This window comes from Podarcis raffonei, chromosome 8 (genome assembly GCF_027172205.1).
Source record: "Podarcis raffonei isolate rPodRaf1 chromosome 8, rPodRaf1.pri, whole genome shotgun sequence".
NCBI classification, from domain to species: Eukaryota; Metazoa; Chordata; class Lepidosauria; order Squamata; family Lacertidae; genus Podarcis; species Podarcis raffonei.
Window position 1 is genome coordinate 18505065 of NC_070609.1, and position 14581 is coordinate 18519645.

General features: G+C 45.3%; 1 protein-coding gene across 3 annotated transcripts; it reads right to left on the reverse strand.

Annotated features, from left to right (window-relative positions):
* Positions 1–1157: 1157 nt before the first annotated feature.
* On the reverse strand, positions 1158–13215 carry LOC128418539 (uncharacterized). 3 transcript variants are annotated; one of them, XM_053398284.1, is made up of 7 exons: positions 13090–13178; positions 9127–10069; positions 6740–7857; positions 5712–5820; positions 3664–4287; positions 2424–2584; positions 1158–1511 (listed from the first exon to the last, which is right to left on the reverse strand). In XM_053398284.1, exons 2-7 carry the CDS (start codon positions 9731–9733, stop codon positions 1503–1505), a joined length of 2628 nt encoding a protein of 875 aa, XP_053254259.1. In that variant the 5' UTR covers positions 9734–10069; positions 13090–13178; the 3' UTR covers positions 1158–1502. The 3 variants fall into 3 exon arrangements, with proteins under 3 accessions (XP_053254259.1, XP_053254260.1, XP_053254261.1); XM_053398285.1 differs by having other exon boundaries at positions 9127–10083; positions 13090–13106; XM_053398286.1 differs by lacking the exon at positions 9127–10069 and having other exon boundaries at positions 13090–13215.
* Between the last annotated feature and the right edge of the window lie 1366 nt (positions 13216–14581).

The following is a 14581-nucleotide window of genomic DNA, read 5'->3' on the forward strand; positions in this document are numbered from 1 at the left end:
GGTATTAGAACAGGTAGTTTCTCAGTAAAGTGGCAGCTCCACATCTTGATCCCCCATGTCAGTTAAGCTTTGGCATATCCCATTCAAGACTCCCCTCCTCACTGCAGGAAAATGTGACATTGGACCTACCAAGAAGGTTCATTTTCTGCATGGAATGAAGGGGAACTTCATTTGATCTCCACTGCAAGCTTATTGCTTTTTTCTTGTTGTCTTTTTTGTTTTCTCTCTAATCAGCTCATTTTTTTTAGTTTTCTCAGTTCTGTTCTCTGGATCAGTTGTTTTTTGACTATTTGATCTCTGTAGGCTTGAGCTTGGATACCTTCAACTGGAGAGGTCGCTCTCCTGCTGCAAGGTAAGAACAGCTCTAATTTGCATAATCCTGCTTAGTAGAGTGAGAGGGACAACCCATTCAAGGATCCCCTCCATTACCTGCAGAAAAGGAATCTTCATGGTAGGTCTAATGTCATATTTTATTAATTTTAAACTCATTTATTAATTGATGTTCCTTGTAGATTATTAAATTATGGTAACTCTCTTTGGTTACCCACAAAATAAATGCTCCAATTCAATTACCTGCAGCTGCCGTTTATTTATACCATTTCTGGAGGAGTCCCAGGTTCAATTCCTGCTCCACACCATAACTCAATGAATTGCAAGTCGCAGGGTTGGGAAAGACTCTTACCCCAAAGCAATCCCATCAGCTAGAAAGACCAGTAGTCCAACTTTGCATAAGACAGCTACATCAGTTCAGATAATGAAGGTGTGCTTAAGGCACTGAGATGTTGCCCGTGGGTCAATTCTCTCTCCCCCCACCCATAAAACATAACATACGAAACTATCCATCGCCACCATGAAATTAAATATGTGTATTAGTTCACATCATCTCCTCTCTCCACACCTGCCTTTTTTTGCTCATTCCTTCAAGCACTATGGTAAGAACCAGAGTCCATGGTTCTTTTTTTAACTTTCAAGGTATGAAAAATTGACTAAACATAAAGACTAAACTAGACCATTTCACAGCCTTTGCCTAGTACAGTGTTCCCTCTGGAGGCTGTGTGCACCTTAGATTCAGGGACTTCTGACTTAAGACCTGAACAGGAATCTGTGCCAATTGGCTCAACACCCATGCTATTTAGTGCCCACAGACAATATACAAAAACGTTCCCAGTTGCTTTATTTAGAGCTAAGCAGGAAAGAAACAGGTACTACAGTATAAAAACAAACAAATCCTAGAGTAACATTAGAAGGACAGTAATGACAGTCAACATTTGCGCCACAGCAGGCAAAGAGCTTCAGCTTTAGAGCCTGCTGCAGTCTGAGCAACTTACATGATATGCTAAGGGTGGGGGTCAGGGACAAAAGAGAATGAATGTAGCAAGATTGGTTGTCTCAGACAATCGAGAGCTGAAGGAGCTTTTTCCTTTTAATTCAGGTCCTCATCCTAACGTCAATATTGCTGCTGAATTTCTTGCTGCTCAATTTCTTGATGCTCAGCTTATGTTTCAGAAATGCTGAGGAGAGAGCAAAGTTAGTATCCAATTAAACATTTTATATATATTACATTCAGGAAATGAAAACTTACCACAGAAACTAACAGTAGAAATGATTTAAAGATTTTCCAGAAACCAATGTCACTTTCAACATTCCTCAACTGCTTCAATCTGTCCTCCATCTCCCAAAAGTATCCAATACCAGATATTCAGAAATTTGCTTTAACTTCTCATTAAGAAACAAGAGGAAACCAAACTGTTAAAAGAAGACTTCAGAGTCCTGACGGCTGTCTTTTTCATCTGGTACCTGGATAATTACTTCTGGAATGGCACTTTGGCCTGGTCTGCTCCCACACTGGTTATCTTCCCAAAGCTCCAGTGAAGCCACCCAGTTTGAGCAGACCAAGCAATCCTGTGAGGGCACTGTATTGGAGCAGGGATGAGGAACCTGGTGACCTCTAGATGTTATCAGACCATAGCTCCCACCATCCCTTATCACAGGCCATGTTGAGTGGAGTGATGGGAATCCAACAGCTGGAAGGCCACAGGTATCCCAACCAGGCCAGTGCAGAACAGGGTGGGGCAGCCAGGTACACTTCCCAGGCTTTGGAGGACTAAGCTGGTTGGGGGGCCCTCCAGGGAGCGGCTGCTTTTCTGGTTGAGTTTATAACTTTAATCTAACAAGACTCCTACCCGAGGCCTCAGACAAACTCTTCGCAGGCCTGATCCCAACCCTGATCTAGATCAAGAGAAAAGAGAACCAGTAAGCCCTCTTCAGGCTAGATTGCCTACATTTTACTTATTATTCAAACTTATCAGTATGGAGAGAGGCATGATAACAAGCGTTTGTTGCTGAAAGGAAAGAATGAGAGGTAGAAAACATGGAAATAACAGTTTGCTTTTAAACATGGAAAGCAAAGAGAGGAGACTTACATTTCTCTCTCGCCATACTGGCCTGCTGGGAATTTCGGCAACATTCTGGGATGCGTTTGTTGCTGACAGTGACTTCCTGTTGCTGAGGATGTGCACAATAGTGCCAAGAGCCTCTGATAAGTCTTGTAAAGAGGTACCACTCAACCCATATAGCGTGGAAGCTGTACAAATGAAAAAAAATATATAACAACCCTCATTGATGGAGCAGTCAGTGCGACTTCCAGGTAGCATTGCCAACAATTCTTATTAGAAAAGTGGTAATTAACCTGTGGTCCTGCAGACGATGTTGGGATTACGGCTCCCACAAACACTGACCATTGGTTGTGCTGGCTGGGAGGGGCACAGGTTGGCCACCCCCAAAACATTTCTTTCTGCCATCTTTCATTAGTCAATAATCCCTTTCTTTCTTTTTTGAAGTCTTATAATATACACCTCACACCCTTCCCTTTTTTTGTTGTACTAGCTTTAAAACCCTAGAGTGCAAATCATTAAGTATAAAGTTCTTCACTCTCAACTTCTATCTCTCATCTGTTAGCATTCTAACTTTTATCTCTCCTTTTATCTGCTATTGTTCACCTCTCCCCTTCTGCCTGTTATCGTGCCACTCTCTATGTCTGGATTAACTCACCATTTGCCTCCCCTGCTTTAAATCCGTGCTCAAAACCCACTTCTGCAAAGCTTTTTCTAGATCATCATACCATGATATCATCTCTTCTTTGCTTGTGTTCACTTGACAAGCTGTGCCGTTTTTATTTAATTAAATTAAAATTTACATATACTATATCTAATACACGCTCTGTATTAAATGTGCAAAGTGATGTGTGGATTATGCCGATTTATTAAATTTATATACCACCCTTCATCCAAAGCTCACAGGGCAGTCTGCAACATATGAACACAAAATGCAGTAACACAGTAATATAAAGACAATACCACACATCCCACTGGAGTATGCCACCGAGGGGGTTCTCCCACTTCATGCCATAGCATCTAGAAGCATCTGCTACATCACTCAGCATCAATGTGTTGTTCACATGGCAGGTGCTCCTGGACATTATGACAGAAGGAGGCAGTGGAACTTGCCATGTGCAAGTCTTGTTTTCACTTGCATTCCCATGAGTTGGCATAATACGGAATCCACCAGTTCCATGCAGCCACAATATAGGTGCCTGAGAGGGCCCGAAAGGCAACCCATGGCACCACAATGAAACAGCTGCTGTCTGCTCATGCCAACAGTTACCTTGGGTTAGTCGGAGCTCCTCACGCACAGTGTCCAGCTCAGCCTTCAATACGGTGCAACTGGCACATGGAGGTAGCATTCTGGAGCCTGGTGGCCCATCGTGGGTGGTGTCGCCACTGCCGTTTCCACTCCAGGGAGAGTGCAGCAACATCTCAATGCTGTCACTGAGTGAAGGTCTATCTGCCTCAGGAGATACGTGACCATCATTCCCTCCTTGGGGGCAGGACACATTGCCATCCTTGTCAAAGACCAGTTGAGATGGCCCAAGGCCAGCTGCTGCTTTCTGCTCACATGATGAATTAGAAGACAGCACCCCGTTCAGAGCCTCTGAAACCCTACCACTGCCCTCCATCTTAGCTTCCCCCTCAACCAGACTCTCTACAGCCACAGCAACATTGCACCCAGAAACAGATCTTCCCCGCCCTTTCACTTTCCCGGCTTGTTTTCCTGGTGCAGGGGTTGGCATTTGCTTAGCTTTCTCCCCAGCCTCAGATGTCTCCTGTGAGTTATCATTCAGCTTCCTTTGCTTTGTTGCCTCTCCACGTTCTCCATCTTCTGTGGCCACAGTCCGTTCCCTTGGACCTGACTTTGGTCTCTTTCTCAGCCGAAGGTGTGCTTCTGTACCTGAAGGTGGAGAATAAGTTTATCTTGAGAGACCTGCCAAGATAGAAAAATAACAGATGGGCTTGTGGTTAAGGCCCTAGGCTGGGAATCAGAAGATCTGGGTTCCAGGCCCACTGATGCCACAGGGCTCCACTCACCCCTAGAGGATCAGGTTTCCTTATTTAACAGGTTTCTTATGATACAAATCATCAGGAAGGGCCATGAATAATCATGAATGCAGTCCTCTGAATGCAAAAGATGCTTGGCAGTCTTCCTCCACCACAAAAACCCTGAGGTGCGTTACTGTTATTTCCATATTACAGATGAATGGAGACTGAGAAAAAGCGTATTCTCAAGGCCCACTCAATAAGGACACTTAATATATCACAATATCCTAAAGAGAACTCACACTCTGCATAGTAATGTATTTTATCCTTTGAAGTGTGGCATACCTTTTCCACCCCATGTAAACAAAGAAACATACCCCTGCCACCCTTTCAACGAGTCTGAATAAAAATTCCCTTAAGGCAACTTGGAAGATAGTTTTTCTTCATGTTAAAAATCTGACTGACAGGATCTTTTCCCCTGAAGATCAGATTGGCTAGTGAACATAATTTTGAAGCATGAAACAGGACGCAGTCCTAGAGATCTCATCATAGTAATTTCAGGCATTTTAAGAAATTGTTGTAATTATCATACAACTGTAGTTACAACTTATATTTGCATAGGTGAAAGATTTATACGATCTGAAGAGAAACCAGAGTATGTTCATATTACTTGCAGGCATGGCAATTTATAAATCCCTTTAATACCATTTTCATTGTTTTGGTGGTTCCTGTGGTTTCATCTGCTATTTTGTTTGTTGACAGAAGACATGTAGGTGTGGGCTGAATTGTATTAATGCTCTTGTTTAGCAGTGCAGGATTTGACTCACTAGATGTTAGTCCCATCCAACTCTACAAAAATTAATAAAAAAAATTTTAAAGGGAAAAATAATTACCAATCAAAGCGTCCTTACAACCATGATCCTGTATTTAGCAGTAGTTCCAATCATCCCAGTGTGAAGAGGGAAATATGGAAGGGTTGTAAATTCCACGCAAAACCACTTCTGCTGTCCTAAACATAAATAATTGGCCAAACCTATCTGTTCAGAGTCTACTATACTCTCTGGCCCCTGAGAAGGCAGCATAGTGTAGCCTCTTGTAGCATGAAGCGCTCAAAGGAGAAAGTGGTAGAATTCGGAGTAAATTTTATTTTAGAGCCCTTACGTTAAGCAGATGAAAGCAGGAGCAGGTTTACTGCCAAGCAATAGATGTAATTACTACGAGGAGTGGCAGGTGAGGGAGAAATGATGTCAGGCATTTCCTCAACAAGTAATCCCATGAACCTGGAAAAGTAAGGGTGGAGTTCTATGGCCTAATGCAATCTAGGAAGGCATTCCTTACCAACTTTCCTAGGGTTCTCTTGACTGTCTTTGATGGAAGATGGTCTCCGAACCTCATCCAATTCGTCTTGGGGGGAATCTGCTACCATGTCATCGGATATCACCCGTGCCTGGAACAGTAAGAATGCCACATCTCAAGTTAACAGGCCCTTTAGTTTCACCAAAGATGTCAGTGTTGGTCCCCGTTATCTGTGAACCATGGATGATTTGAACTTGCTGATTGTTACTGGAGAGCCAACTCATTCTAAATGTTCCTTAAAGACTGGATCCTACTGTATATACCCGAGTCCTAACAAGACTGAGTGTATCCTACTTACATGGATGTGTTGCTAAGATCTGATGTTTTGTACTAATGAAATGTCTGTTGTTTCTAAAAAGCCAACTCTGCCATCGTAGTTGTCTAGAAAAAGTTTGAATAGTCACACAGCAGGCCAGGTCTGCCTTTCCCTTTTTGGCCAAGCAACACTCAAGATGATGTGAAGTGGGAAATAGATAAAGGCAAGGCTTGGATGAAAGGCGCTTTATATTCAGCTGGTTGGTGGTGCCTGCAAAGTCCCCTGCACAGTGCTTTCCAAACACCACAGACTATCAGTTGATTGTCAGTGCTTGAGAAGCAATGCACTCAAGGCTCTTCAAGCACCAACAATTTGCTTGGATTGTTGGGGCTTGGAAGTGCTGTGTGATTTGATTGTCTACCTGCCAAACGTAGTCTGCCAGTAAGCAGAGATAAGGATCCAGATTACCATCTGAATCCAGTACTGCAGCCCTGCCATACAGTGTTAACCAAAGGCCAAGGAACCCAAGGGAATAGCAGGCATGGTTTCCAGGAATCAGAAGACAGGCTTCTGTGCCTTGCAGAACATACTGTTCCTGCCTACTCAATCCCCAACCTGGCCCCACCCTGCCACAAATCTCTGTCCCTTCCTTCTAAAAGCTGAGGGCTTTTATCTAGTGTCCTTTGGCCAAGGAGAAACCTGTGTAAGGTCAGCTCCAAGCAAGAATCAGAAATAATCAGAAATATGATCCTACCTGATCCCTTTGCCTCTTGGACTCAAAGTGAAGCTGAAACCTCTCTGCCAGGGCCACAGCCTCCTTGCCATTTTCTGGCTGACATTCACGTACCAAAGTCTGGATTTCGTCAGGCAAAATATTCAAAAACTGCTCAACAACCAGCAGCTCCATGATCTGCTCTTTGCTGCGGACATCTGGCCTCAGCCATTGATAGGAAAGTCCCCACAGGCACCTGTAAACCTCTTGGGGTCCCTGGGCTTCCTGGTAGCGGAACTGCCTGAAAGACTGACGCTGTGTCTCTAAGTCTATGTCTGTTTCCAGCGCTTTAGCACAATTGCTGCCGCAGAGTTGTTGGGTCTTGCTATGAAGTTGGCCTTTATCTTGCTGTCCAGAACTCTGGTAGGAATCACACAATGGATTCAAAACAGAGAGGTGTGCCTCTGGGTTATCACCCTTTCCTGTTGTCCCCATGTGTCCTGCAACGGGAGGAGGCCTCAGGCCTGTCAGCACCTCTTGGCATTGGTCTCCAGGAGACTGCTGAGATAGTAGCCATCTCAGTATCTCTTCAGCAGTCCAATACTGCACTTCAGGGGGCACTTTCACTGCTCCTCCAAGTGCCTCCTTCACAGGAAGTCTGGTTAAGCCCTTTCCTGCTACATCAGCTTGCATTATCTGTTCTAGCAAAGCCTGTAGCTGTGAGCCAGGGCCTGCAGTGGTTCCTGCTCCATTCTTTGTTGACACCTGCAAGGTGTGCAAAGCGTTGGTACAAGCGGTGGAGGTAGGACTGGCAGGAGGTCGCTGAGTCAATGCTTGGACAAGCTCGGTTTGCTTCTGAAAAAGCTTCTCAAAGAGCTGGGCCTGGAACTCCCTATCCTCCCGGCGCATCTCCCTGTCATGCTGGATGAACTCTGCTAAACTCTGCTTCTCCTCCGCTTGGCTAGCAACCTGTCTCTGCATTCTCTGCACTTCCAGCTGATGTGAACGCCCATATTTCTGGCCGGTGCCCCTTGGGAAGCTGGACTGCCCATCTCCCTGAGCTTTTTGCTTCCGGGTTCGGAGGTGGGGACGTTGGTCAAGCATGGATATGAGATGTCTTGGTGCAGGCTGAGTCTCCATCACTATAGGAGAGGCCACATCTATAAGGGAAGCAACAAAGCACAATGAATATCCAGAGAAATGCTGAGTCTCCATCACTATAGGAGAGGCCACATCTATAAGGGAAGCAACAAAGCACAATGAATATCCAGAGAAATGCAATGGTGTGCATATACCCAGGATACATTCCACCTTAGTGACAGAGCATGCTGGTCCATAAGGAATGAGAGCTGATTCAAACGTCCAAAAAAGCAACCACTACAATCCTCACAGGATTAAATCACTTCAGAATGCATGTTAAGAAACTAAGCTTTTGTACTCCTCTACATCAAATTTCCCTCCATGTGGAAAGTTAGTGCCTATGGGGAAAGTACTTTAGTTTTTTGACCTGGGAGAGCATTCAGACATACAACACCCATGACCTACATGTTAGAGAGTTCTATGAAGAATGCATCACATGCTTTCTTCTGAATGCATGATTTGGCTTTTATTTGATTGTCATGTACCTTTTGCAGGATGAGTCCAAGGGCAGTGATCTAGGATATCTACTTAGAAAAACTAACTCCACTGTAACATTTTAAAATGTAAGCATATACAGAATCACTTTTTAAAATGTGACCCCATGAGTGCAAAAAAGTTTCTGCTGGAACTGACCCTGAAATTGTGGGCAATGTGTAGGTAAAAACACCTGTACTGCAGCTACCCAGATGACAAATTATGATGAAATTAGTATGACTTGCACCCACTTGGATGCATATGTACATAAGGTGCTAGGAGCTCTTGACCTTTACGGGACAATCTTAAAGTTCAAGATGAATCAACTGGACAAGGCTAACAAACTAGAAAGAGAGCATGTTATTTATAATGGAGGATCCTGCAGTCCAAAGGGATGAAAGTGCTGCAATTCATTACCCTAGTTGGTGTCATAGTAATCTCCTGCATGGAATACATTCATCTCGGACAGGTGCCCCAACTGTCTAAGTCTAAGCTATTTTTGGTCTGATTATGAAACAATAAAGTGCAATTTTGCTACAGGCAAAAAAGATTACAATACAAGGGGACAAAGACAGCAGAACTTGAGAGGCATCTAGAAAGTCTTCTCAGGAGAGCAGAGGAGAAGCAAGCACATGACACATATGTGGGTGCCAAGAATATAGGGAAGTGCAGGTCAGAGGCCTTGGAGGCTAAATACCCAGTAAAAGGCTCTAATTAAACAAATAATTCAAATCAAAGATGTCAGCCCCACCTGAGGTATCCTTCAGGAGGGGCTCTGCTGAAATAAACCAGGCAAAACGAACAATGGAGCTTACCAAGCTCAGGTGATATTTCATCTTCCGATTCCTCTTCTTTCACTTGAACTGGGATGACTTGGATCTCACCGAAGGCATCCTGAGACTCTGCTTGGGCATAGCTGAATTCATCAGTCCCTTGGCTTTCAGAGGCAGCAGTCTGTGACAACCAGTGTCCAGAGACCTGAGACCCCCACCGCTCACTGATGCTAGACTGGGTCCCCCAGGGCTCAGATATAGAAATGCCTTCCTGTCTGTCTGCAGAGATACTGGATCCCTCACCAGCTTCTGAGGGAAAGCCCGGTCTGCAGTTTATATACTGTGTCATTATCTGGTCGATCTCATCATAAAATGGACACTTGATGGGTGGTCGCCCAACTGAGTTATTTTCTTTTGCTTTCCGGTAAGCCACTTTCAAGCCTTTCATTTTCTCCCGGCACTGGTCCCCAGTTCGGTAAATGCCCATTTCTGCGAGGCGCTGGGAAATGCCATCATACACTGCACGGTTCCTCCCATGAGAACTAAGATCGTGAGTGACTGCCGCCTCGGTCCACAGGGCAAGGAGCACCTTGATGTGCTCTGCTGGCCAGCTGGCTGCCCGCTCTTGTGGTCTGTCACGCCTCATCATTACCAAGGAAAATCGAAGAGTTTTGTTGGCAGAAGTTAAGATGCAAAAAGTCTGGCCTATGGAAGTCCATGCACCGGCAACCCAGGTACAAAGAAAGGGGATTTAAATGCAAGGGATTTCAAGGTTCCCAATCTCCATGCAAGGAACGCCTTGTAGGTGATGCTTGACCCACCTCCATGTGTCATTTATACAGAGCTTCCTGCAGCCGCCAAACCCAGGAATCTGAACTCAGGGCGGCCACAATAGCTACATCTTTCCATTCATACTAGATGGAGTGGAATCAATCCAGGGCAGGTCACCAGCTCATAAGAAAATGCTATTAGAGTACTGCTTCTCCTGTAGGAAGGAAGCTAGGTTAACAACAACCCAAGGTTAATCCAGTAAGAAAGTCACTGGTTTGTATGTATACCCAGTTTCAGGAAAGTAGGGTATCTGTTCACACTAAATGTCAGCTAGTCTTATTCACCTGCTAAACAGAAGATGCAGCTGTCACTAATTGATGTTGGAAAAATCCTAGTTCCCCAGGTGCTTAAAAACATGGTGAAGATAAGAATTATGGGTAAATATTTGTTTCTCAACTTTCTTCCAAATACAGGGCAGTTTACAAAGGGACTTTCCTTGTTCTAACTCCACAACAACATGGTGAGGTAGGTTAGGCTGAAAGATAGTGACTGGCCCATGGTCATCTAGCCGAAGTCTGACACTGTTCAGTTGTCTAAACACTCTTCATTTTTTAACCTGAAGAACACGCCTTTACTCTTAAGCTTCAAAACACTATTAATCTTAAAACTGTGTTTGTTTTTAGCTTTTTATTTTGTTAACCCTGTATCCTTGTGTCTCTAGTGTGCAAAAGTAAACTAATGATTTAGGCAACATTGCTTCCAAGTCACAAGAAGTAAGCGTTCCATTTCATTCTATATTAATAAAACTTCCAGATGAGAACTATGTCCAGTTCTGGGCACCACACTTTAAGAAGAATGCAGACAAATTGTAACAGTAAACCTGTTGGACAGTAGGACAACAAAGATAGTCAGAAATATGAAAAAGTCTTATGAAATATGAAAATATGAAAAAAGAAATATGAAAAAGTCTTATGAGGAAAGGTTGAAAGAACAGACCATTTATTTTACCCTGGAGAAGGGTGTGGGGTGTTTGTGTGTGCAATACTGCACTCTTCAAATACCTGAATGGCTGTGATGCAAAAGAAAAAGCACTTGTCTCCTGCTACCCCAGAAGGAAGAAATAGATGGCTCTAAGTTACAGAAGAGCAGAATTCTGGGCAGATGGAGCTTTTCAACATGAGAAGGTAGCCCATCTAGGAAAAGGAAAACTCTGATCCTAAACCTCTGCTGCCTTGCGGGATATCTTCAGAAGAAAAGTCTACGGGGTAAACCCTACACAAATCCAAAATGCAGTTCCCAAGATGGTTGGGTAGCACCTTGTACACCTCCTTCCGGCAACTCCTACAGCCAAGCAGGTGCCAAAGGTACTGCTCTGCTTTCCTTTGGACCACATCAGCGAGGCCATGAGGTGGGTCTTGTCGTCTGAGCAGCCTAGGACCTCCAAACACACTGCCCAGGCTTACACTCTGGGGAGGTCACTATGGTGCTCCTTACACATAACATGTTATCCTTACACATAACATGTTATCAGTCTCTGCAGCCACAGCAAGTGCTGTGATTTTCTAACCGTTTGACTTCCAGAGGTGCACTCCATTGTCTCTAGAGACAGACGGATGCCAACACAACTTCTTATTACTAAGAACAGTTTGATAATGGAACCAATCAACCAAAGTGGGTCCCATGCTGGACATCTTCAATCAGATGAACAGCCATCTGTTCAGGCTGCAGAAATTTTCTGCAATAAAATGTGGTGGTGGGGGATCAGTAGGCATTGGACTAGTACAGCCCTCTCCAATTACCTATTCTATTCTATTCCCGATTCTATTACCACAAAGGATAAGCTTAAGAGAAACCAATTCTACCATTTTGAAGAAAGAAAATAGCTGTGTATTGTGTGTACAGTCATTCTACCAATTTGAAGAAACCAGCTGTGCATTGTGTCCACCCCCACCGCTCCCCAAAGCAATTTTTCTCCTCAGAAAAAAAGTTGTTCTAGATGGCCCAAAGGCCACCTCCAATTCTAATTCAGATGTCCAGATGTAGTGGAAGAGTTACTGGGTGGTTATTTTTGTTTGTTTGTTGTGTAAAAAAGTGAATTTTAGCAAATGCTTCTTTCCTTGCCTCTATGCAACAAGGTAGAGCTACCACAATTCCTACTTCTACATAAACAATTCAAGGCAAATGAGTTTTATCTGCCTTTGCATCTGGTCTCCACCCACCTTTCTGCTTACGTTTAAGAAGTGTGAGATAACGGAGACTCTTAAAGAATAAGGTTGTGATATGACTGGTGCAATCTCCCTGATATTAGGGTGCAAGCCACTTGTGCGTTCAGACCTTCCCATCTGAAACCACTTGCTCCCTGAAGAACAAACCCCAAGATCTGTATCAGAGTGCTTTTTAACATATGGTGTGGGTGTGAGCACTATCTCTCAGCCTAGCCTCCCTCGAAGGGTTGCTATGAGGAGAAAAATCAGGTCTGCATATGAAAAAAGCTGCACCCTTCCTTGAGGACAGAAGTATAATAAGCAAAACTTACAAATCAATAAACCTAAGCCAGGAAAGCCAGCTTTTCACCTGGCTTGCGGAAAGGCTGAGCTGCAGCGATTAGCCAAGGGTCCTGTTTTACCTCCAGACACTTAAGATTAGGTTTATTTATTACATTATTATTGATAACAAATATTTATTATTGCTATTATTATTATTAGTTAGATTTATATACCTCCCTTCATCGTAAGATCTCAAGGGAGTTCACAGAACAAAATACAGGACAGAAGCAAGTAAATAATTAAACAAAACAGAAAAAAATAATACCCTCCCTTCACACATGTATAGATCCCCCTGGACACCCCAACAACAACAACCCCTTTTTGAAAACACGCATTTCTTACTGCAATTATTTATATAGTCGTAGATCTAGGAATGTATATATTTCAAAATGCACTTTTTAAAAAGGGCCTGAAGCCCCCCCGATTTCTCTAAACAGGCCGTTGGAAAGGGGCGGGAGAGATGCTCTCGGCTGAAGGGCAAACGGGTACCGTTCCCTAGGCAGGGAAGGAGCCCGCTAAGGCCAAGGAGCCCCCTTCACCCCCAGCCCTGGCGCCGCCCCTCGCCGCCGCCATTCCCCGAGGCAGGAATCACCTCAGACGGCCTCGCTTCCCGCCGCCGGAGGGTGGACGAACTCGCCTCCCCCTCCCCCACCCGCTCCAGGGCACCGAAAACCACCTCCCTACCTACCTGCTGTTAAAGAACCACCATAAAGGGGAGGAGCCGCTCCGGCTGCGAGCCCGCCCACAACCTCAGCCAATAGGTGAGCCGGGTTCTTTCGGCTGCGAGGGGCAATCATTGACTCGTCGACTTGTCACTCACACGGGCAAGAGGCGGGGCTCGGGGGTGGGATTAATCTCTCTTTCTCTCTCCCCCTCTCCACTCCACCGGCACCCGTTTCTTGTCCCAGGAACCGGCGACGGGAGTTGGCTGAGAGCTCTTGTCGATCAAAGGGAAGTGGGCGGGGAACGGAGAGGCCATTCGCCCGGCGCTCCTGTCAGTCAAGAGAGGCGGCAAGGTGGGAACGTAGGGTATCTTCTTACCATCTGCCGGGCCCGTTAGTAGAGATAGGAATTGTGCTAGAATGACAGCAGGAACCTATTAGAACGCCCTCGCGCGCACAGCCCATAGAAAGCAATGCAGAAATCCCAGGATTTTACCCTACCTGTTACTGAGCATCAGGCGCATCCATCCCCGAAGCAGATGTATCTTTCTAATTTGAGTCTTTTAATTTCTAGTGGGAAAGAGATTTATTTGTTAAGACGTTAAAAATGCGCCGTTTTCTGTAGGCGCGGCGCAAACTCTGCCCTGGTCCGGGAGGGGACAACGCCACCGAAGCGACTTTCATTCCTGCAACCGGTGCGGCGTTTTGCAACTCCGGATTCTGAGTTTGGGGGATCCAAACCAGTCCACGATCCAGCGTGCAACCTGCTGCGAGATTAACAGAAGGGTCGCAGCGCAGGGCTGGCGCGAGCCGGTTCTCAGCATCCAATAGTAGACTGTCCTTGCATACTTACATACCATCCTATATAGCGCACACGCGCCCCAGGAAACATCCTGGGAGCTGTAGTTTAAAGGGTGCTGGGAAGCGTAGCTCTGTGAGGAGCAAACTACAGTTCTTGGGGTTCTCTGGCCTGAGTGGGAAATGTGCTTTAATGTATGCAAGTAAGCCCATGCATCTACCACTGTAATTTGCACTGGCGGTGCTCCTACAACGATTACAGGCTTCGTCCCTGCATGAAGCGACGCTCCGTCCATCCGACAAAGTGGGCTCTTAGCCCGCGAAAGCAAATGGCAGAAAGAAACAGGGCTGCCTGTTCAGGCGCCACAATTATGCTGCCATGAATATGCCATGGGAGCATATTCACCCAGTGCTTTTCCAGCTGCACTGGCTCCCGGTGGAGTACAGGGTCAGATTTAAGCTGCTGGTTTTGACCTTTAAAGCCCTTCATGGCCTAGGACCCTCGTACCTATGGGACCTCCTCTCCTGGTGTGCCCCGCGGAGGACCTTAAGGTCCACATATAGCAACACCCTAGAGATCCCGGGCCCTAAGGAAGTTAGATTAGCCTCAACCAGAGCGAGGACCTTCTCAACACTGGCTCCGGCCTGGTGGAACACTCTGTCTCATGAGACCAGGGCCCTGCGGGATCTGATTTCTTTCCACAGGGCTTGTAAGACAGA

Excerpts from the sequence above, each read along its gene's own strand:
- LOC128418539 (XM_053398284.1), bottom strand. The coding sequence starts at position 9,733 with ATGATGAGGCGTGACAGACCACAAGAGCGGGCAGCCAGCTGGCCAGCA. Across the intron at positions 5,821-6,739 it reads CCAAGAGGCAAAGGGATCAG|GCACGGGTGATATCCGATGA; the intron begins GTAGGATCATAT and ends TTACTGTTCCAG. Across the intron at positions 2,585-3,663 it reads GGAGCTCCGACTAACCCAAG|CTTCCACGCTATATGGGTTG; the intron begins GTAACTGTTGGC and ends TCATTTGTACAG.